General features: G+C 37.1%; 1 protein-coding gene and 1 long non-coding RNA gene across 2 annotated transcripts; one reads left to right on the top strand and one right to left on the bottom strand.

The window, feature by feature from the left end:
- The first annotated feature begins 3,631 nt into the window (after nt 1-3,631).
- Nucleotides 3,632-10,162, top strand: LOC116254414 (probable LRR receptor-like serine/threonine-protein kinase At5g59680). The gene is made up of 7 exons (XM_031629796.2): nt 3,632-3,736; nt 4,545-4,677; nt 4,888-4,956; nt 5,043-5,114; nt 6,411-6,482; nt 6,663-6,856; nt 10,050-10,162. Exons 1-6 carry the CDS (start codon nt 3,682-3,684, stop codon nt 6,796-6,798), a joined length of 537 nt encoding a protein of 178 aa, XP_031485656.2. The 5' UTR covers nt 3,632-3,681; the 3' UTR covers nt 6,799-6,856; nt 10,050-10,162.
- Nucleotides 10,163-12,656: 2,494 nt separating this feature from the next.
- LOC126410091 (uncharacterized) lies at nt 12,657-15,104 on the bottom strand. The gene is made up of 3 exons (XR_007573484.1): nt 13,795-15,104; nt 13,138-13,246; nt 12,657-12,705 (listed from the first exon to the last, which is right to left on the bottom strand). It is a non-coding gene; the product is annotated as an uncharacterized LOC126410091 (long non-coding RNA).
- Nucleotides 15,105-23,367: the final 8,263 nt, after the last annotated feature.

Raw genomic sequence — 23,367 nt, 5'->3', positions numbered from 1 at the left:
ACGACAGTTACATTAAGACAGGGAAAGCTGCCCAAGTCCAGAATTTTAGTGAATACAACCAAGAGCTCAATAGCCTCCGCTACTTTCCCTCCCAGAAGAAGAGCTGCTATGTGATACCAGGGGTAGCCACGGGCAAGAAACACATGGTTCGGGCATCCTTCTTCTATGGCAACTACGACGGCAAGTCATCGCCACCTTCCTTCGATCTTCAATTCGATGGCAACACTTGGGTGACTGTGGACACTTCTTCCACCAACTCCTATTATCATGAAGTAATATATGGACCCAAGGTAGACGAGATCAGCGTCTGTGTTGCTCGCACGTCGCCCGACCAGACTCCCTTCATCTCCACTCTTGAAATCAGGGAATTTGAGCCGAGCATGTATGCAACGGACGACAAAGAAGACGTTCTTCTGTTGAGAAGCAGGACAGCCTTCGGAGCGGCGGACTTCGTAAGGTAAGAGTAAAAGATACATAAACTGCATGTGAGGAGCTAGGCTTTGACGCGGAGCATCATTTACACGGACGTCGATTTGAAAAGACTCAAACGAACGTATTTTAATTTCCCGTCCGTAGTATTTAAGGCTTTGAAGTATTTTAATTTTTAAGGCTTTGATGGAGAGAAATTAGTGCTCCGAGGGGCCTGAATGAGCCAACTTGAATCCCATCAGTTCCACCGATTGGATTGAATATTGGTAGCCGACCCAAGATTCTAGCCTTTCGTTTTTGAACGATTGCTTTGAGCGTTTTACTGATTTTCAATAATTATCAGTTTTTTTTTTTTTTTTCATTCGTTCTTTTAACATTTCACTGCCACTTCAATTAACTCGCTGAATCGGTTGATTTATTGAACCGACAGCTATACATGTTCAATTCTCAAACTCATTTTTGAAAGAACAAATTAAAGTACAATTTATTAATGTCGTAATTACAAAAAAGTTTGCTTTATCTTTCATGGTATGCAGCATAGTTTTGTTGTACAAATTAATAATATTCATCCTTTCATATAGTCTGTGTTATAAAAGGTTCTTTACTCATTAGTTCTTAATAAAAGTCGGGACCGCTATCTCCCAGCTGCATGTTATAATATGAACTTTCTTTTAATGGTACAAATGACAAGTTACAATATCATCCGTCCGTTAATATTGTGCTTTGTTTCTTTATACATAATATTGTGCTTTGTTTCTTTATATATGTCACGATCTCAAAATCGCGTCAAACTAAATCTATAAATATTGAGGAGAGACAAGTAAGTGGGTTTGAGCGGCATGCACATCCTGTATGCTTGTTTGGCTTATGCAAGCTAGCCGTCATTGGCTTTCCTTGGTCCGCTTTTTATTTCATGAAAGCTGCCAAAGCCACACACACATACACATGTATATATTATTGGGTTTGCCTTCTACCAATTCTAATTTCGTTGACTTTTATATGTACTTGTTTATTCTGTAAATGCTTATTTTAAATTAAGCATTTAATTAAAAGAGAGAAATAGTTGCTGCTATTCATGGTAGAAGTTGATCTTGCTATCTGCACACACACACACACACACACAAATATTATAGCCAATCTTTAAATAACATTGTATTTCTGGAAATCACCTAGCCAGAAGACGAATTCTTCAGTTACTTCAATTGCCAGCAAAGCAGCCCAGGGTACTTGAAAGACATCTGTTCAAAGAGTTTAGCTACCTTGATGAGATGATTTGGATTTATATTAAATCCAACTATAAAGCACTATTCAGAATTTTCACCATTCGAGCACCTCTTTCAAACTCTTCTATGATCTTCTTTGGATTTGACAGAGCGGTTTGTCTTCGCTCATTAACAAACATAATTAGAACATCATTTGCATAGAAAATAGACTAAACGTATTGATGATGCTCGCTTATCGCTGGAGACTTTATTATCCCAGCACTCAGCAACTCATAATTGATGTCCCCCATCACAATAAAACTAAATATGGACAATGCAAAACTATTTAAAATGACCAGAATACCCCATTCAGTAAAAAGGTGAGCACCCTTACAAGGATAGAAAAATGTAGTAAAAGAAGGTTAAAGTCCAAAAAAAACATTCTTTTTGAAAATTTTCCAAAATACCTCAACTCCCTCCTCCTACTTTTGTTTAGTGCATATCTGTTGCGTGCACCAACTCTCCCTATGGAGAAAGGGAGTGATCTCTTATAAAAAAAACCAATAGTCCTCTCTTCATTAACCGATAGTGAATTTGACACTGTACACTACAACCATAGCTCTCCATGTCCAAGCCTCTTTAATTATTTTCAAATGCATTTCCTTCAATGAGATTCATTTAAAGTATAAAAGATGGTTCTGAAAAGAAAAGAAAATAGATAGGTCAAAGAGTAGGGAAGACACAACGGAGTAGAAAAAAAAGTACAGTATATATATATATATATATATATATATATATATATATATATATATAGAGAGAGAGAGAGAGAGAGGGAGAGAGAGGGAGAGGGAGAGAGAATACAAGTGTTGCGGGATGCCAAATAGTTTCTCGATAACCAAAACTCAGAAATTCATGTATAACATGACCATAAATGGTTACTAAGGCCTCCATAAACCGTTATCGTTGGAGAAACTATCTCTAATCTCAACATAGACACTGTTATTTAACAAGCAAACTTTCAAGTTTTAGTCATCTCGCAACATTCGGTGACCAGCTTGCATTATATAGATATATAATATAATATATATGGACGTTGTCATGTGTCATATGTTGTTGGATGATCAAAAATTAAATATGTGATGAAAAAATGGTTGTTACATACATGACAATGGCGTCACTTTATAATATAGTGGCAGAGCCAGAAAGTTATGGTTAAAGGGCACTGTTACTAAAAATTTAAAGTTTTAAGGAGCACTCATACGTAAAAAAGTGAAAACTAAAAAAAAATCTCTATGTGAGTTTTGGCAAGAACGTTTACAGGAATGCTAGTGAATACTTGTGGCCTCATTTACAAAAATGTCAAAGAAAGATAACTTTTCGGGTTCCACTTTTGTCCTCACAGGATGGCCAATTTTACATTTCGTCACTTTTTTTGTCAGGGATGATTTAGTCATTCAAAGGACCCGAGCATTTTCTTGTCAATGTATCCCATCCCCTTTCCCGCCCCCGAAAAGTTTATAAAGATAGTTAATTTTCAAAAAGTAAGAATTTATATGGAACGAGGAAATCATTTTTTGTAGACGCGCTTTAACTTTTCAGTTGTCGCATTGGCTGCAGTTACCCTGATGATCCTTATGATCGTTGGTGGCATCCTAGTGTTGAGATGGACGGCGTGGTTACTGTGACGAGAGATAACATGAGCTTCATCCAAAACTACACGGATATTCCAGGACAGGCATTGGTCCACGCCATAACACCAGCGTCGAGCAAGGCAACGACTCTGACGGTCCCAACTTCCGAAATATTTGCAGAGGATGCTACCTATTACTACAAGTTCTATTTCCAGGAAGTATTACGAGCCGCTTCTCAAAATAAGAGCAGGTCCTTCATTTTCCTTGTTAATGGCAGCGGAAATAAAAGTGAGCCCATGGTCCCTGATTATGGGACGTATGTGATGGAGTTCTACAGTCACGGTCATTACATGACTGCTGGATCGGTCGTTTCCTTGGTCAACACAGCTAATGCATCCCTTCCTCCAATCATCAACGCAATGGAAGTTTTCAAGGTCCATCGAGGACTCGCTAATGGAACCAACGAGGACGATGGTCTCTCTCTCTCTCCCATTAAAATGAACCGATGACACTTTATAAATCATCAATCAAGTTGATTAGACAACTTGCAACTAGTTCATACTAAGTTATATTTACTAAGTTTATCTAAATATGGAAATTCCTTGCTGTTTCATATATGAGTTGTTTGATCAATTTAATTATCGTTCACACGGTCTCATATGCCAAGTTAAACAAAATACGTAACATTTTGTAAGTAATCATTAAATTAGTTAGACAACTCATAGTTTAGTCCCTACATAATAAATCAACAAACACACAATAATTCTTATCTTCATATGTATTTTAAAGTATATGCTTTATGTGGTTTTTCTGATACCCGCTTCACCCTTGCTGACCTATAAAAAAAGGTGCTAGGTTAAACCACCTTAATTTTGCAGGAGCAGTGAAATTTATGCTCTCCAATGTTGTTCATTTAAGATGAAGCATTTGCCTTTTAACTTTGAATCAAGTAAAGGGTCTCACATTTTTTTTGTAAATTTCAGTTAACATTCTAAATGGAGTTAAAAGGATAAAGATGATAAATATAGGCCCTTATTTGAGTGGCTACCTTTAGGGAAAAAAAATTACATAACAGGTTCATTTTATTGCTTTGACCGACTAATGCCTCTTGTTAAAAGCAAGAAAAAGCAATGTTCTTTCTTATCACACATCTTTTTCTAAGGAAATTGAAAAAAATTAACCACTTCTCCATTGGTGAAAATGCTATCTGAAGATCCTTTATACCATTTCGTTTCATTAGAAGTTTGAACAGAATGCTGTTTTTTCTGACAATGGCTTGCAGTGAACGCATTGGTGATGTTACAGGAGCAATATCAACAACTTCAATTGTGGGCAGGCGATCCATGCCTTCCCATAGGGTTCACCTGGGATTGGCTCAATTGCGATGCTGATGATCCACCACGTGTTACTGAACTGTAAGTAGCATGCGGTACCTAACCATTGGATCAGAGTCCCTTAATTGTTACCTATATTCCTCCTCCTAGTTGAAACTTGGATGCAGTATATTGGCCAATGACTCGGATTCAATGATACGAATCTAATTTGGTTCTAACCCATATGAAAGATTAATATTTTGACGTAAAGAAGTTTCTTGATATTCTTTCCATTTTCCTTTGCTTTTTTAGGCATCTTAGTGGATCGGGCTTGAAGGGCACCCTTCTGGACTTCAGCAGCCTAACTGCACTTGAGATAATGTGAGAAAAATATGGTCATGCTTGGCTTAATTTCCACTTTGCATAATTATGTAGAGATTCACTGAACCTCAACTCTGATTTTGCAGAGACTTGAGTAACAACAGCTTGAATGGACACATTCCAAACTTCTTGGGGACATTTCCTTCCTTGAAAGAGTTGTGAGTTTAGTCACATGAAAAGGCTTCAATAAATTCTAAAACCCAGTTCATGACCTGAAACCTAAAGTTTACTTTCTTCAATTCAAGTCTATAGCGTTTTTACTAAGTAAGCCTTCAATTCTAGGTTGCTTGCTCAAAGCTATCCTGCTTTCTTTCTTCTTGTTTAATTGAATCGCCCCCAGCCCCAATACCCTAGGCGAACCTGCCAAATTGGGACCTTGACCAATGAAAAGGCCCCCAAAATAGTATCTGGAGCCCATATGAAATACTATCTCCCAATTAAATGTTCGTGCTTCCTCCACCTTAGAGAAGTCTTAATTTATTAATTAAGCACAAATCTTATTGAATACAGTTTTTAGGAACAAGATTCTATTCTGAAGTAAAGCTACGTAAAACAATTTATACTGGATGTTATATCTCAACTAGTATGCCTAAATATGTATTTTGTAACTTCTGTGTGTGTTAGCAATAGTTGGCCTAGGCGAGTGGCTTCAAAGTATTCTCTCCCCCCGCCTCAACTTTTGGAATAGAAGCGTATTGATGAGCAAGCTGAAAGAACTCTTGAGAGTTCAATGGATGCAAGACCAAGAGTGCGCTTCAAAGGAAGTAAGGCCTAGAACACTTGCAGCATGTGTCATCCGCGGAGCTCCATTTGAAGGGAGGTTTACAACCTTCAAAGGAACTGAGGCCATCATTTCTATAGAGTTACAGGTAGACCAACGAATGAACATTTGTAGCTCATGCATCAAACGGGTTAGGCTTGTAACACTCTCATTTCCTCACAAAACAATAAGCTAATGAGCCGACCATAACGTGTTAAATAGGACTAGCAAGTCTAGTACGAATTAACTAATTGCCTCTTAATATGCTCTATAGCTGACGGGGATGCTAAAGAGAAGCTAGGGCCATGAAATGTATTTGTGTGTGCATGATTTGCACTACAACGCCCATTGTTATACGAGCTGTCACAAATAAATTAGCTTGTTGGCTTCATGTTTCTATAATCTTAAGCCTGCCAATTTAAACTTGCGACTAAATGAGTTGTCACTTGATCCTCAAGCTTGAGGTGAGTAAAATGAGTTTTGGCTCAGGTTTCATTAGGTGAGATTGCCTGTCATAGTTTTAGAACTCTGTGTGGGTTACGCTATCTTTGTAAGTCAGTTAGTTATGCTGAATTTTTAGCATGCTCAATCTTCTGTTCCCCATCTGAGTGCCGTCATATAGTGTGAATGTACAACTGGAGTTTAATATCCAATTGGATATTATTATGAAAAGATTTTCATTGACCAATTGCAGGAACTTGGCATACAATAATTTCACTGGACCTTTACCGGCATCTTTGAAAGGCAATAAAAAGATACAACTAAAGTAAGTGGGCCATTTTTTTTGTTTATTTTGGAGAAGCCAGCCCAGCATCATCATTCAACTCTCTCTGACCATTCAGGTCTCTTTGAGAATCGAAAAACTAAAAATACTATAATTGAAATTGGGTTATATTATTTGATTCATAGCATGGTTTGAGTATCTTTAATTGTCTTTGTGATTCAGTATAATAGGAAACCAGATCGAAGATGACCCAATTCCGCCGCCACCAAATGGTGGAAGAAATATGAAGCCGAGCATCATTGGAGTATCATTTTGGTCAGTCATCCTATTTCTATTGCTAGTTGGTTGTGTCATCTAAGCATGCCTTCAAATCCAACATCCCAAGCCATCACCTGATGTTGTGATGGAGACTTAATGTAGGTAACGCTTTTCATTCCTAAATATGCCTTAACATGCTCTATTTGAATTGATTGCCAATAAAAAACTGCATTAGCTTTCCTGCTCCATCTCGTAAATAGGCCAAGTCACCTCCCCATGAAAAATGGAAGCATTTTTAGCTCTACAAATAATGCTTCTTGTTGCTAAAAATCTTTTCTGAGCATCAACTCTTTTATAAACCTTGGCTAATTCATTCTGCTATTGCTAATGGCCTGGAAGTAATAACTTATGTTATGCTTTAGGGGCATACAATTGACACATAGATTTCCGCATATATGCTTGGTCTATATGTGAATCCAATGCATGTGAACCTCACCCAAACCTCTTAAAGACAGTATATGTGATTCGTGTCATTGGTATGCAATCTCATCCAGATAAGATTTCCTTCAGACTATTATTATCTTCACGGGTCACATGGTATAGAAGTGAGATTGATCCTCTTTCCCTTAGAAAGAGGCCATTTAGAAGTAATCTCTTAGCATGCCCTATGGCCAAGCGTGTTTCCAAACACGGACAAAATCTGCATTTGTCTGTGGCAGATGATCGTGGACTGATCCAAATCTACATTTGTCTAAATCAATTCAGATATCGTTAAAATTTCAGCACTCATTATTCTTTTGTTTGTAAAAGTTGTTTATCCTAGAAGAGTATGACAGTTGAGACTTAGAAAACCTAACCTTTTGCTAATTCCATCTTTCCCTGTCCCATCGTTGTTATTGTGCTTGATTCACCATTAGTTCAATGCTTAGTATATTTTTTCTCCATCAATTTTTTCATTGTTTGGTGTGAAGTTCACAAGGTTGAATGGTCAACCTCCTCCAAACTAAATCACTACCTCATGCTTGCAGCACAATCAACGCCTAGTCAGCTACAACAACGTATTCTAAAACTTCTGCTATTATGTGAAGAAGTGATTGATGTATTATTATTTTTTGAATTAAAGAGAAAAGTATATAAGAAACTATTGCACAGTTTGTCCTAAAGGGGTCGGGGTAGTGGGAGTAGGTAATGGCTGTTAGGCTGACAACCATGGTTTTTTCCCCACAGTTATCACCTCTCCTCAATAAGCTGGAGCAAGGTATGTCCCTTGGGGTTGGGTTGGTGCACAGAAGGTGAACTACAGCTGTTTCTACGAGGGTATGGGATGGATTTTCCTTCTACTTGTTTGACTAATTAATGAAAATTATTGCAAACTTGAAATGACAAATATCTTAAAAAGAAGCTGTGCATTTGTAACTCCCAACTGATATGCATTCAAAATCAATTGCTTGTATTATGCCAAACCGATAGGTGCCTTGTACTTCTTTAAGTGAATTAGGATTTATCTATAAATAAATTATGTATTGGTTATGATAAATTTGTATAGGATTATAAACAAGTTGTCCAAAAAGTAATTTGGAATTCGATTCACCGGAAAAGCTATGGTACAACAACTAGCCTATATTGGTAGTTAAACAAGATTGCATGGTAGGCTAGAATGTTTGATTATTTTATGATCTTGTAAATTATGTTTGGATTGTTTGATGATATTGGAAATGAGTGTTTTATATGGATATTGAAGAGAGACTAAACTGAATGTATTGCTTCGAGTCATTATTGTGTTTAACAATAAGTTCAAAATATGCATACAGTACGCTTACTGATTATATTATATGATTGTTGCAACACAGTTGCAGTTTCAGATTTATAGAAATTTTTTCGAAGCAATTTATGACAAACAAAAACATGCTCGAACTTTTAACATACCAAATAATTTCGTGGAAAATGGATTTATAGTTTATTCGTAAGAACTCCTCGAAGTTGACCTTATTCTAGAACCCAAGTAGGTTCTGTTTTCTAGCAGACTGGTAGAAAATCTGTTTCTCCAAATTTACACGTCAAAAATTCATAAGAACTTATGAGATTTAAAGCTAACGTCTTCATGCATGTTCTCCGAAAATATCTCAACTATTGGATTTATGGTTATTGATTTATAAGGTTTACAACAGAGATAAAACTCCGTACTTGTAACTTACTATCTTTGGGATGGTGTTGGGTTGCTGAATTTTTAATAAATCATCACTACTCAAATGAAGTTGAGTTTTTCAGCATTTTTTCTTAATGGATTTATGTTGCTAGTGAAAATTTTACAAAGGCTAAAAATTATATTTGATTTTGTATTGAATTTCAAATAAATATTCAATTCTATAAAAGGGTTCCATGCAATTCAATTTCATAAACAAAATTTTAAAAATTATTTTTAAAGGATTTTTCAATGAAAATTGAATGTGTGGTTCCTGACATCTTATCAACAGTACAGAAAATTTAACTCTTCTAGTTCCCTTCTAGACATAGTGTTTAAGCTTGTATTCTAACTGTTAAATCTTGAACTCTTTTCTAATGCTCATCTCTAAACATGATTTAAGTCTGATTAATTATGATAAAAAGAAGGACTTTTGAATAAATATATCTTTCCTTTTTGGTATATTTTGTTGAAAATGAATTATGATTTATGAACATAGTATATGTAGAAACCCAACAACTCATATATCGCTTAAAAAGAAAACTTATGTGCAAAGATGTTTAAGCATAAAATTGAGTTTTTGACCACATTTTCATATTAGAAGATAAGAAAAAAAAATTACATAAGTTATGTTTATTTTGAGAAAAACACTTGTGGCATTGGGTGCGCAATGATTTCTTAAATGTTTTTTATGATGAGTGTTATTTGTTTACACACTTAAGTGGGGAAGAAGGCAAGTTTTTGGAGAGCAAGGTGGTACAAAGGGTCTGGCTCCAACATTATATGTTTTGGAGAGCAAGGCATCTCCTTTTGGTCCGCCAAACCTGGATTTCTTGGTGGACCGGTCCTACCATGAGTGCTAGGTATTATGGTCTTAAAACTTCTCGAGTAAGTGGGGAAGAAGGCAAGCTAGTGGGACACTCTTCGATCAAAGATCACCGTAACTGAAAAAGAAAAAATTAAACCGTGTGCACCGATAGTTATCAATTTATTGGTTTGACTGTGAATACAGGCAATGTATTTTATAAAGCAAATTTTGATGCTCTATCATGTGCCACAAATAAACATAGGTTTATAATTTTTCTATTTATGTGACATTGTTTTATTATCTTGTTGGTGGTTGTGTTGGGGGAACGTCACGGTTTTCACCTCGTACTTGTTATATTCAGGAAACAACGATCAGGATCAGATTGGAAGCTAAAGAATCAAATCATCTCATCTATTGGACATCGGCTTCTGGAAATGCTTTCTTTTCTGTTGAATAAATTTTCATTGGGCTCGGAAACAAAAAAGAAATTTTATTGTATAAAAGAAAGTTTACCAATAATATGTGTGATGAAATTTTCAAGAAGACCCATGTCTGAATCATACACGATACCCTTCACAACCGGCTGAATGTCCTTCACATATGGCTCCTTGAAGATGATATTTTGAAGCATATGCAGGTATACGTAGCTCGTAATATATTGAGAGATTGTGTAAGTTTTTACGATTGCACTGGCTTTGAGCTCAACATACGATTTTACATATTGACTATTGACAAATATTTTTTCATCCACCTTGCCTTGCACTTCTTTGTTTTTCAAAGGCAACTACTTTATCCTTTACATGGTAGTAGCAATTTTTGAGATTCATATTAAGTACACCTTATGTCTCTACAGATTGCGTTATCAGCTATTTATAAATGTCTCCCTTGTCAATTTTCCCTGAATTATTAAATAGTGACCTATCTATTGCAAGATTTTGATTACTGTGTGTAACATAGAGAACCAAGGCTATGATGGGTGTGAGAAACAAGTACAACATAGAACACAGAGTTGCATAGAGAGTATTGAGCAGAGCACGATCTCACACACTGTGTTGTTGATTTTTCAAGAATATATTGAATACAACCCTTGGGTTACTAAAAAGAATCAACATTGTTACAAATCAAAGGTTGTAAAAAGTTCTTCTAGCAACGCCCATCATCCTACGGTGGTTACCAGACTTCTTCCAACAAAATGAGGTTAGAAAAATAATTGAATCATAGTTAGTGGTCATACCAGATCTAATTGAGCATAATCAGGTCTGTGGCAGTCAAAATGTTGAATTTACCCCAGATTGCAATTTTAATGCTCCTGCCACATCCGGAATTCACGGTGCTTCATTCCACCACACGATTTTGCTGTGATGTGTGTGGGCATCGGTGATCATGCCCAATATTTTTTCGATAGAAAGTTTTTTCAAATTGTTTGAGAAGAATTCAGAACCATTGTCTGACTGTATTCTCAAAAAATTAGCATTAAACTGTTTTGTCAATGAAGGGTGTTGTGTTGTGTTTGATTAGTTGTAAAAATGCGTGCTTGTTACTAGTTCTAGTATTTTCTATAGAAAGCGCTTGATTATACCCTCAAAGCTCAAGCTTGTCTATGAAGGCTACAAGAACTTGCGCTTGATTAGACCCTCAAAGCTCAAGCTTGTCTATGAAGGCTGCAAGAACTTCTCCTGTTAATTAGTTCCCATTCAAAACAGTGTTATTTGTCGCTACCTCGATCACCTTTACAATCCTATTCGAGGATCACCTTTATTGAATAGTGATACGATTTAAGGCTGTGTTCAGCTAGCCACTCTACCCCATATCCGACACCAAAGTGTTGCACCTGCACAACCAGAATGTAAGCGCTAGAAACGTTGAGTTTGGCATTCAAATTGGTTAAGGAGACCAGCTACTCAAGGCAACCATTTACCAAACACGTTACGGTTACTTCAAGGAAAGGAAATATGATCTTGCAAGAGCTTCCCAACCCGCTTGAAAGACCAGGAACCAACTAGAAAGAATAGGCCTATACCGATGATAGCTATCACCAGTATTATAGCCACTAGATCTTTACCCGTGAATGTTTTAACCTCCAAGATCACCCCTATTGCTTCCTTCGCTATAGCCTTTGGCGGGAAAATGTGCTGCCAATCCATACCGGTTATTGAAATCACAGTGCATTTCACCACCCCTATAGCCTTCAATAATTGAGGAAAAAAAAGCAGTCCATTAAACACGGTTGAATATTTTAAATGCTATTCATGTGCATGCAATAGGTGTAGATACAACCATATGCTGGCATCTAGTTTTATAAAATTTTCAACAACCCCATTATCAAACAACGCAAGCATTGAAATATCCATCAACATTTAAGAAGTTTATTTTACTAAAAAATCATAGTTCACCCATGTTCAACAAGTTTATAGCTTAATATCACTAACTAATTTGAACCAATCAAATAGAGTTGGGATAAAATTAGATGTTAGCACCAAGAAATTACTAAGCAGTACTACAAAGTAATTTGAGATAATTAGCACATTCACCATCATGTAAAACAAAAATGTACAAGAGAAAACGTAAGCCACCAGCTTGAGTAAACGACTAGAATCTAAAGTTTTGGAAAATTTGAAAGAGAAAACTATACAATGCACCATCAAACAAACAGAAGGTTCAGCATATTTCTTTTCTCCTTGCCAAGGCCCACAAGAGCAGGCTTTCAAGCTGTGCAACTTCCACTCTGCTTTCTATTTATTATGGCATCATATGCAACAAAAATAGAAAAATAAATTCATATAAAGGAACAAACTTCATATTAAGAATTAAATTTAGTTTCTATCAACAATACAAGAAAAAAATGCTATTTGTTAAAGAATTCTAAGTCTAATAGGATTATCTACTATCAGCTTGATTCTCAAAACCAATATCACACCTTCTAGAAGCCTATTGTAGGGCATCTACCTCAATCAAATGATACGGACACAACTGAGCCAACAATGTGCCACCAAGTCACAATTTTCTTCGAAAGAATACTGAAAGAAAAAAGAGAAAATCAAATTAAGACAAGAAAAAGACAGTCGAAAAAATAACTACAAAAAATAATATATAAATTGTTCTCATAAAAAAGGTGGCATAAATTAATCTCGGGATGCAGCCAAGGATTTTGGACTGGATGATCTCTGCGACCCCACTAGAGAACAAGAAATTTCAGTAACATCAAAGGAAGCTCTGAAATCTTCCATCAGGTAACAGTAAAAAGTAATGCAGAACAACCAAAGAACAACACAAACAGAAGAAGATAACGCCACCATAAGAAATTGATTAAGTACCGAAGAAAAGAAAAAGGGAAAAAAAATTAGGGTGCACGAATTTCTAGTTTTTTTCTACTGATCAGATTGACACAACATCTCTAGATTCAGAGAAACTAAATGCAGTCTGTAATCGACAATTGCTTCCCTGATCACCTATTAATTAGTAACCTGTCTGGGAGTTGGCTCATGCAGGTTCCAGAACAGGTATGTCTGATCACACCCAGTCCTCCCTTCTTCGGTTTTGCTATCAATTTGAACACATCTGCAACATGAATCAACATCACCAACCATGTACATAACAAAATCAATATACGTGGTAGAAATGAACAGAACAGAGGTAAAGTTGGCATATTGATTTTGTTATGTAACTGTGGGTATGGACCAGCAAACCCTGTTAATCATACTTTATTTTCTTTTTTTGAGCTTTTCATATAAAAGAATTACATTAAATATTTTTCTTTAATTAGTGGGTTAATTAATCACTAATTAATTTTTTACCTTCCTTAAATGCAGGGGTTTCCTTGCTAGTTGCATGATGTTCTAGAAGTAGAGTTCCGAACCAACAACAAACCTTTCAAGGTCAGTACCTCATGCCTAAGCTGTTATGATCAAGCCTAACCTACATGCATTGAATCAATTATTGAATGGTGAAACCCGACAAGTGAAACCAACAAAACAAGTCTGGGGTCAAACAACTTAAGAAAATAAAAATTAGTCTGAAGGTGAAAGATATGGAGGTATCTAAATTTTTTATAGAAGTAAATTCCATCTAAATTTCATATATCAACCAGAGAATAAAATGGAACTCACTTGTATGGAAGAGTGAAACAACTATCAAGTAGAACATCATTTTCTTGATCCGTGGCATTAGCAAATCCAGAAAAATCCTTCAAACAGGCCAGAAGAGTGTCATTGCTTGGTCATAAAGAGTGCTCCAAAACAAATTTATTGGACCAAATCTGAAAATAAATGAAAACGAAAAGCTTCAACCCCAACCTAGACCAGAAAGAGACACACACAAAAAAAGGAGAATTTTGAAATATATGCCATGAACACGATTTAGAAATAAAGCAACTAGTGTTCAGACTACCTTCAAGGATTAATGAAACCATGATTCGAAAGCTATGTACAAATGTCCAAGTAATTCATAATTGAAGCAACTTTTGCTTAGACTTCAAATTTAGTAGGTTCAAAGGTTAATAGAGGCTATAAATCAGAATTTAGACAACAAAGGTGCAGTGCGGGTAAGACTGCAAAGGGCAGGACACATTTCAGAAAATATTAATGCAAGGTAGAGAACCATTTGGAAAAGCTGGATCTGCGTGGTCAACATGCACCCACTCTTTTTCAACTGCAGAGTGTGCAAGACTTGCTGGGTTGATACAGGTCCACCAATTTCTTGCTAAGTCCATGTGACAGTTCAAAGTTTTCTCGATGACAATGATAAGCCTTCTTTTAAAATGCTACGTTCTTATCTATGCCAGATGATAATAGAAAATTTATACAAAGCTGTAGTGATGCTTCTAGAAATAGAATATAACTCCACAATAATGTATCTATTATCATTTTCTGTAGACATTAATTTTATGAAATAAAAAAATTATCCTTCTGATTGACCAATTCCTCTATTGCGTAAAATGGGAAAGCCATTTAGAGTGAAGCCTTCTGCGCAGATGCAAAATACGGTCCTTGATGACATGTGGTCTCATGCGGTCCTGTGGATTAAGCATCTACCTGCAAACTTAAGCAATCTCATGCATGATTCTCACCATCTACTCCTCGAAACACATCATACTATGCATGGAAATTTAAGTTGCAGAAAAAATGGTTCAGTACAAAATATTATATTAAAGATAATCAGCAGACAAACATTTTCAACAAAGTGTTTGCTCAATGCAAATTCCAAGTTGGGCATAAATAGTGGAACACATATTCCAACTTGAAAAAGACTGTTAGAAGACAAGGTTTCCATTATACGGCGTGGAACATATATACTTTAGAAGCATGTATATAACAAAGCTGCAGGAATGTCCTGGATTATCGACATGCTTTAGAGACATTAAACACAAGATTAGGGAACTCCATAATCGGGGAAGAAGGGAAGCATGACAATGTACTCAGATGAGTTAAAAGGAGAGAAGCCAAAAAACTTAATTATGTTTTCTCTTATTTGAGAATATGAAAAATGTTATTAATTAAAACAATTAAAATAAATCATTTTTTAAGACTGATACAAACTGATAGGAAAGTAAGTAAGCGATGCCTACCACCAACAGGTTATACTTTAAAGCTTTGGATACAGACGATTTTTACAACATTGGCATATCTAAACCTAACATTGTCAACTTAATGCCTACTATAAGTTGGAAAAGGCAAAGAGAAAGAAATGACGGAAGCCAGGGAGACCACGGGTCACCTACGGACTACCTAGAACTCTTAAGAAAAAATTCCTAGTGAAAAAACTGAAGCAAGAGGATGAACTAAGCCAGAGCATCCCTCCGGACCTCTCGAAACGCATACAAATGTCAAGAAATTAATTAAAATTGAATTTGATTGGCCGATACTCAAGATGCAAAAATCATCGCTCACTCCTCGAACCAGAGCTCAAGTAAAACCAACTAATTGACGAAACAAAAGCAAGATCAACAACTCGATTCATGAAATCAAGCGCGAATGGTTAAAGGAAAAATGAAAGGAGCTGGTTCAATCTTGACCTTCTCGTTTCGGGAACACGGCAGCAGCCTCGGAGCGGAAGAGCGCTCCGGAATCCAGAGAAACGCAGAGGTGGGCAAGAAAATAAGACGGAGCTGAGGAGTACGGGCGCCTTTGGAATGTATTACTCCGAAATTATGTGTACCTGTTGCCTTGCAACGCATGAAGCTGGATGACGGTCTGCTCCTCTTGCAGGCTGAATTTCCCTCTCTTGATGGAGGGCTTGAGCAACCATTCCCCTGGAAGATAAAGAGAGGGCGACGTATGATTTGGTGATGGAGGGCCGTGGAAGGAGGAAGATGAACTTGTGAAATGGAGAAGAAGACCTCCTCTGCCCCTTTCTCTGCAACCCTAGCCTTCCATCCTTTCATTTTTCCGGTTTTTAATAGGAGACGCGAAGGCCTGTGCGAGAGCGGAACAACGCCTTATGCCTAAGGGAGAGGCTACCTGCATATATCTGCAGCCGTGATGATCATCACCGCCATAGATAAATGTTCACCGGCACACGAAACTTCCTGGTAAATTGGTAATGACACGCCACTATAACGCTTTTTTTGTTTTTTTTTGGGGTGTACGTGCCCACTGTTATTGACGTTTCCCCAATTCTCCTATCCACTGGGTAAAACATTTTGCAGGACAACGTTCGTAATTCATGAAGTGTGTCATTGTGTGAGCTAATTTTTGAATCAAGCAGCCTTCTGCATTTTTCAAAGATTAAATAGGTTTTCTTGTTTTTTTTTTCTATATATTTTTAAATTTGCAAAAAAAGTTGATTGATTGGCAAAGTGTGTATTACTCTGCAGCATCAGACATGTTAATATTTACCCATTGAAATGCTTTCCACTTATCTTGTTGACAATAAGGGGGCGCTTGTTTGCCACATGTTGGAAACAAAAGGACCAGATTGCAAGCAAAATACAGAGTAAGATGAAAAATAGTTTCTTTGTAAACAATTATGTGTACGTGATATCAACAGAGTGAATAGTGAAATGAACGGCAGAAAGCAAAACAGAAAACTAATCTCACAGAAGACACACAAATTACGTGGTTCGGATAGACTGTTTGTCTTCCTACATCCACGAGGAAAAACTAGCAGGATTCATATTATATGAAGCATCAAAAAATACAGTGAGATCCAAAAAACCAGAACATACTAAATCTCCTTACAAAACAACAATGTCTCTGCGTGACCTTCAGCCCCAAAACTCTCTCGCTGTTTTTTGTATGTTCCTCACATAACCCCAAAACTGAAAAACATACCTCTTCTTCTAGAGACGACACACAAAATAACTGCCCACAAGAGATTTCAGCAAGTGAGAGAGTTGGTCGTGGAGTCTCCATGTTGACGACGACACCTTGAGACGCTCCACCAAAATCGCAGGCCACTCGTTGAGTTTCTCCACCAAAATAGCATACCACAAAAGAACCAAAATAGCATACCACAAAAGAATGACGTGAGGCAAAAAAAAAGGGGAAAGATGTCGAGCCCTTCCATAAAGCAAAATAAGGGTTTTAAGAAGAAAGACATAAATGCCCACTGTTGACTTACAAATGGCCAAGTCAAAAACTAATAACAGCCACAGACAAAGATCCATGGACGTTCATTCATAGAGTTTTGTCCATGGATGAAAAACCATGAATCTTTGTTCATAAACAAAAACAAAAAACCAAAAAAAGCCAACTGCGTGTGAAAAGGGCAGACAAATGTCTAGTAGTGTTCTACCTTGTGTAATTGCAGCGTGGACAAAAAAAAGCTGACAAAACACAAACTGAGTAAGATGTTCCTACTCAGAGAATAAAATGTGACGTGAGGAAACGCTTCCTAAATAAAACTATTCTTGGACAACAGTAAATCATCTTATAAGTTCAACAGTAAACCATTTTTTTTCCCTTGTCGGGTAGAGGGGAGTCGGCAGGGTCATGGTCCTCCTTCGAATTAAAAAAAAAAATCAAAAGTTTACTTATAAAATTTGAAAAATTTACACAAAAAATTTGAAACTTATATTCTAATCCTTGTTAAAATTTGGAAACTACAGTTTTGCTCATATGAAGAAATATTCTTAGTGCCCCTACCCTCAGAGTTCGCAAAGCTTGCATCAGTACATATTGTTAACCAGGACTGGACTATGAGAGTAATGCATTGGGTAGCAACATCAACCACTGATTTCATAATGCAAACCTCCTTTTGAGTAGACAACATTTCCACTCTGTTGTGTTACACCCCTCCCCCAAGAGCAATACCAACGTCACCTTTGATTCTGCTAATTACCTGCCACTCCCGTATCAGAACTAGAAGCTGGTTATATGCGTACTATTTTTGTATATGGGTGTGAAATTCTCAGGATGCCTATGGTATGTCAAAAGTAAAGCCCCTTGTAAAGGAAAAAGGTTGGGAAATGAAAAAATAAATTTATCATAATACACATTTCGTTTTTATAATAAAAAATACACAAAATTTCATTTGGTATGTATATTTGTTGCATGCACGAGATTGTACCATCTGAAGATAATTTTTTAGTTAAATATGTCAATGTTTCCAAAAGACACTCTGGACCATGTAAAAATTGTTAGAGTAACTTTATTTATCTACTGCAGGAATGTGACGAGGCCTCACATCGAGAATGAGCTACCACGGCTAGGAAGTTTGGTCTTCATGGACGTAAGCCCCCTTCTCGGACAGGACTCAAGGGAACACAAAGTGAAACAGTAAAAGTAACAAACTTTATTGACATGAATTTCACGTTGATAAAAAATAGAGCATAAAACTCCAAAACCAATTTTCAGAAGCGTGCCACTTTTGGTGTCAGTAAAAGTCAATTTTTAATGCAGCGTCAGTGACATTAATTTTTTCTGATGTTCTAAAAAGGTCAGCAAAAATTTTACTGACAGTCTTTTGGTCAACAAATACTTGTTTTTTTTTTTTTGGGTGGTGAACTTTGAGTCGGAGAGTACCCTTAAGCTTGAGTTAGCAGCTAACTGGCCTGGGCAATAGGGTGCTTCTGGTGCCCACAAATTTTTTGTTTTCACATGCATACCTTCAATGTTTGCTTTTATATATATATATATATATATATATATATATATATATATATTATTTGAAATAGTGCCTGTCGGCCAAAAATGTCATGGCGACTGGAAACTTGGACAACACAGATCTCCGCTATAGGCAACAGTGAGGCTCTTCAGGCCTTCAATGTGTGGCTCATTGGCCTGCTTTGGCTGACAATGGGGTTTTGGTGCTCCAATATCAATGCTGGATGGTCCTTGGTCTCATCCGTCGTGAAGGCCATATTAAAATCCAGATGCACCTCCTTAATCAAGATGTCATTCTTCATGGTCAAGGTGGCACCACCTTTTGGTGAACCACGGGAGCTAGCACATCTCATCCTTGTCTATTCTTGGGACAAATATATCAACAATCTGCTCAACTGGCAGCTTAGGAAGAAAAAATATTTCAACAAAGAAAATGAAAAAAAAATTGAATTTGAACAAGAATAATAAAAATAGAAAAAAAAAACATGAAGAGAAAACAAAAAGATAGAGATCTCGCAATAAATGGGAGCATTTAGAGTCGTGGAATCTAGCTTCATCACTTTTGCAGCATAATTTGAAAGGAAGAGGAAATAAACAAAAGAATATCCTTATGAAGCACACAAGGGGGGAGAGAGAGGAAGGGCATACTTGTATGAGTTATCGAATCAGAAGAATGAAGCATATTAGGTAAGGCTCCTGTAATTCTTTCATTCTTTATTCTTTGAGTAATTAAATGGTGGGGAGCCGTCAACCAGCAGGGTTGCACAGAAGAATATTAGGTGAGGAAGAAGAGATAGTAAGGTTAGGAGGGGAGGGCATCCGTTTTTTAAAAAGGGGCAAAAGATTGTGAGTGGTAAAAGGATAAAAATGCTAAAACCAACACGAAAAATGAAGGTTGAGCGGTAAATTAAAAAAAAAACCCTTACGGACAAGCAGAAGGAAAGAAGAATTTTTTTAAGGGCAGGTCAATGAACTTATTAAAGCCGAATTAAATCCAAAATTCAAAAAATACATTATACAACTTAAATTTTTATATTTTTTTAATGTAATTTTTTTTTTCCAAGTAGTTTGGGTGGGCCACAGCCTAAGTGAACCCCCTCCCTCTGCCCTGAGAACAAGAAATGTCGGGATATTGATAACTAAATTAGTGAAACTCAAAGAAGCGTCACTGACGTATCTGAGAGAAGTTACTGAATACCAAGGCTTTTGTGACGTTATGTACAAAGACATTACAAACGATTGACAAAGAGGATATCTTCGCCGACATCCAGCAAAAATACGAGACAAAAATATTTTAAACCCTTCCACCTATGCATGAATAAACAAAATAGCTCGGTCTTCAGCCCTCTCTCCTCCCCCAAACCTCCACAGTCAAACTGCTCCGTCCTCCTTCCCTTGGAAAGGGATTAAGTGTGCACCCAGCGCATGCATAGGGGTGTATAATAACTGAAATGTCCTTGTTAAAGTAAAAGAAAAAGACTTTTGAAAGAACAAAAAAATTATAAAATGCTAAAAGACTAAAATATACATAGCTTGATAAAATCTAAAATGCCCTCTTGTGCACGCAACTCAATTGCCACCGCTCCCCTTTTCCCCACCAACTCCCACTCCTCTCTCTCTCTCTGGAGAGAGAGAGAGGAGTGGGACTATAATACATAATATATACAATATAAGGTTGAGAATAATCCGGAGGCGCAGATTTCGAATAAGGCTTTGACTTTACAATATTATTTAACATAACGTTTCACGCCCACAGAAGCTTGCCTCTACGGAAATCATCAAACCGGACTTATTATAGTCTCTCTTGGCAAAATTAATCTCCAAAAAAGGTAGGTTCCGTTTCTGGAGTCTGCTTACAATCATGGTTGGAACTTGTATACCGATGGATCATTCTTTCAGGATGGCAAGATCCGTGCACCTTTTTACTTTGTGCACGGCAATCCAAATTCTCTCCTGCTTTGCGGATCGGCGTAAGTGTTCTCATGATCTCCCTTCGGGCCTGTTTTCTTTATTTACACCCAAGAAATAGACATGCCCACATGTATAGTCCACATAATTAGTGCTTCTAGTTTCCCCTCCTGCAATGACATCAACCACACTTTTCTGTTGGAAGCTCACTTTACACATGTCAGTTATTGGTTTCCTTCTCCTACATATTTGTGTTTGAAAAGTGGCATACCTTTGGAGACGAATAGCTTGCATACAAGGAAAGAATTTGATTTGGAGGAACTATAGAACCATCCCCATGGAAGGGACGCCCTTCATGCATGCATCATAACCGGTGATCTTTTCCTTTGTTTCCTTCAGTGTTCTTGAGCATTGACTGTGGAGGAACTGGCGAGCACACCGACGGTTTAGGCATCAAATGGGTGGGCGACGACAGTTACATTAAGACTGGGAAAGCTGCCCATGTCCAGAATCTTAGTAAATACAGCCAAGAGCTCAATAGTCTCCGCTACTTTCCCTCCCACAAGAAAAGCTGCTATGTGATACCAGGCGTAGCCACGGGCAAGAAACACATGGTTCGGGCATCCTTCTTCTATGGCAACTACGACGGCAAGTTATCGCCACCCTCCTTCGATCTTCAATTCGATGGCAACACTTGGGCGACTGTGGATACTTCTTCCACCGACTCCTATTATCGGGAAGTAATATATGCACCCAAGAGAGGCAACATCAGTGTCTGCGTTGCTCAGACGTCGCCGGAACAGACACCCTTCATCTCCACTCTTGTAATTAGCGAATTTGAGCAGGGAATGTACGAAACGGACGGCAAAGAAGACGCTCTTGTGCGAACGAGCAGGACAGCCTTCGGAGCTGCGGACTTCGTAAGGTAAAAATAAAAGATACATAAACTACATGTCAGTTGCTAGGCTTAACGCATAACCTCATTTACACGGACCTCGACTTAAAAGACTCAAACGAACGTATTTTTTAATTTCCCGTCCGTAGTATTTAAGGCTTTTAATTATCAATGTTCTAATGCAAATATGCTGGGGAATAGGGTTGCCTCCCTTTTAGTTAGCCATGTTAATTACGATAATCGGCATCAACGGGCCGATTTGAATCCCATCTGTTTGACCGATTCGATTAGTCGGTAGCCGACCCAAGAGTATAGTGTTCCGTTGTTGAACAAATTTTCTAATAGTTTATACATTTACTGTTTTTCAATAATATCATTTGTTTTTTTATTCATTTATTTGACATTTGACTGCCAATTCTGTTAAATCGCCGAAATCGACAGCTACACAGGTTCAATTCTCAAAGCCGTTTTCGACAGGACAAATTTAAGTACTCTTTATTAATGTCCTAATTAGCACAAAATTCTGTTTTGTCCCTCATGTTATAAAGTATAGTTTTATTGTGCAAATGAATAATATTCATCATTTCTTATGGTCTGCAGCATTAAATACCAAGTTTAGCACCAGTTATTTTACATGTTAGGCTTACGCAAGCTAGCTGTCTCTGGTTTTCTTGGTCAACTTCTTGTTTCATGAAAATCAAAGCCCCACCCAGCCATCACACCAACTACACATACACACATATATACATGTATACATTATTAGGTGAGACTTCTACCAATTCTAACTTCATCGCTTTTAGGTCTACTTGTTTATTCTTTAAATGCTTAGTACAAATCAAGCATTCAATTAAAAGAGAGAAATAGATGCTATTATTCATGGTGGAAGTTGAATTAACCTTGCCACACACACACACACAAATAATATAGCCAGTCCTTAAATGAAATTATATTTTTGGAAATCACCTAGAACGCGAATTCATCAATCAGCTCATTTGCCAGCAAAGGCAGCCCAGGATACATGGACATATATATATATCTAATATGTCTACCTTGCTGAGTTGATTCGGATTTATATTAAATCCAATTATAAAGCATTTTTCAGAATTCTTCACCATTTCAGAATTTGTCACCATCTCAAACTCTTCTATGATTGTCTTTAGATATGAAAGAGAGGTTTACCTTCGCTTGTTAACAAACATAATCAGGAAAATACACTAACAGATTGATGATGCTCATGCCTTTGTAAAATTGTAAAAAAGTTAGTAAAAAAGTTAAAAGTTCAGAAATGATTTTTCTTTTCGAAAATTACCCAAAACACGCCAACTTCCCCTCCTTTTTTTTCACTCCCACTAACCAATTAGGGAAATTTGGCACAGTGTCCAAGTTCAAGCATCCTTATCTTTTAATTCATTTTCTTTAATGAGATTGACCGATTTTAAGGTAGAAAAGGAATTGAAAAAATAGTACTTTAACTGTCAGTTGTTGCATTGGCTGCAGGTACCCGGATGACCCATATGATCGTTATTGGCATCCAAGTGGTAAGATCGATGAAGTAATTACTGCGACGAGAGATAACATGAGCTTCATCCAAAAAACCACGGATATTCCGGTGAAAGCATTGTTCCACGCCATAACACCAGCGTCGAGTAAGGCAACGACTCTGACAGTGCCAACTTCAGGAATATTTTCGGAGGATGCTACCTATTATTACATTTTCTACTTCATGGAAGTGCTGGAGGCAGCTTATCAAAACAAGAGCAGATCATTCGATTTCCTTGTTGATGGCATCAAGCGGAACGATGATCCAATCATCCCTCCATACCAGTGGCGTAGGA

This window comes from Nymphaea colorata, chromosome 5, assembly GCF_008831285.2.
Source record: "Nymphaea colorata isolate Beijing-Zhang1983 chromosome 5, ASM883128v2, whole genome shotgun sequence".
Classification (NCBI taxonomy): domain Eukaryota; kingdom Viridiplantae; phylum Streptophyta; class Magnoliopsida; order Nymphaeales; family Nymphaeaceae; genus Nymphaea; species Nymphaea colorata.
The sequence above is the reverse complement of the archived record's forward strand: the minus strand, read 5'-3'. Positions and strand labels throughout refer to the sequence as shown.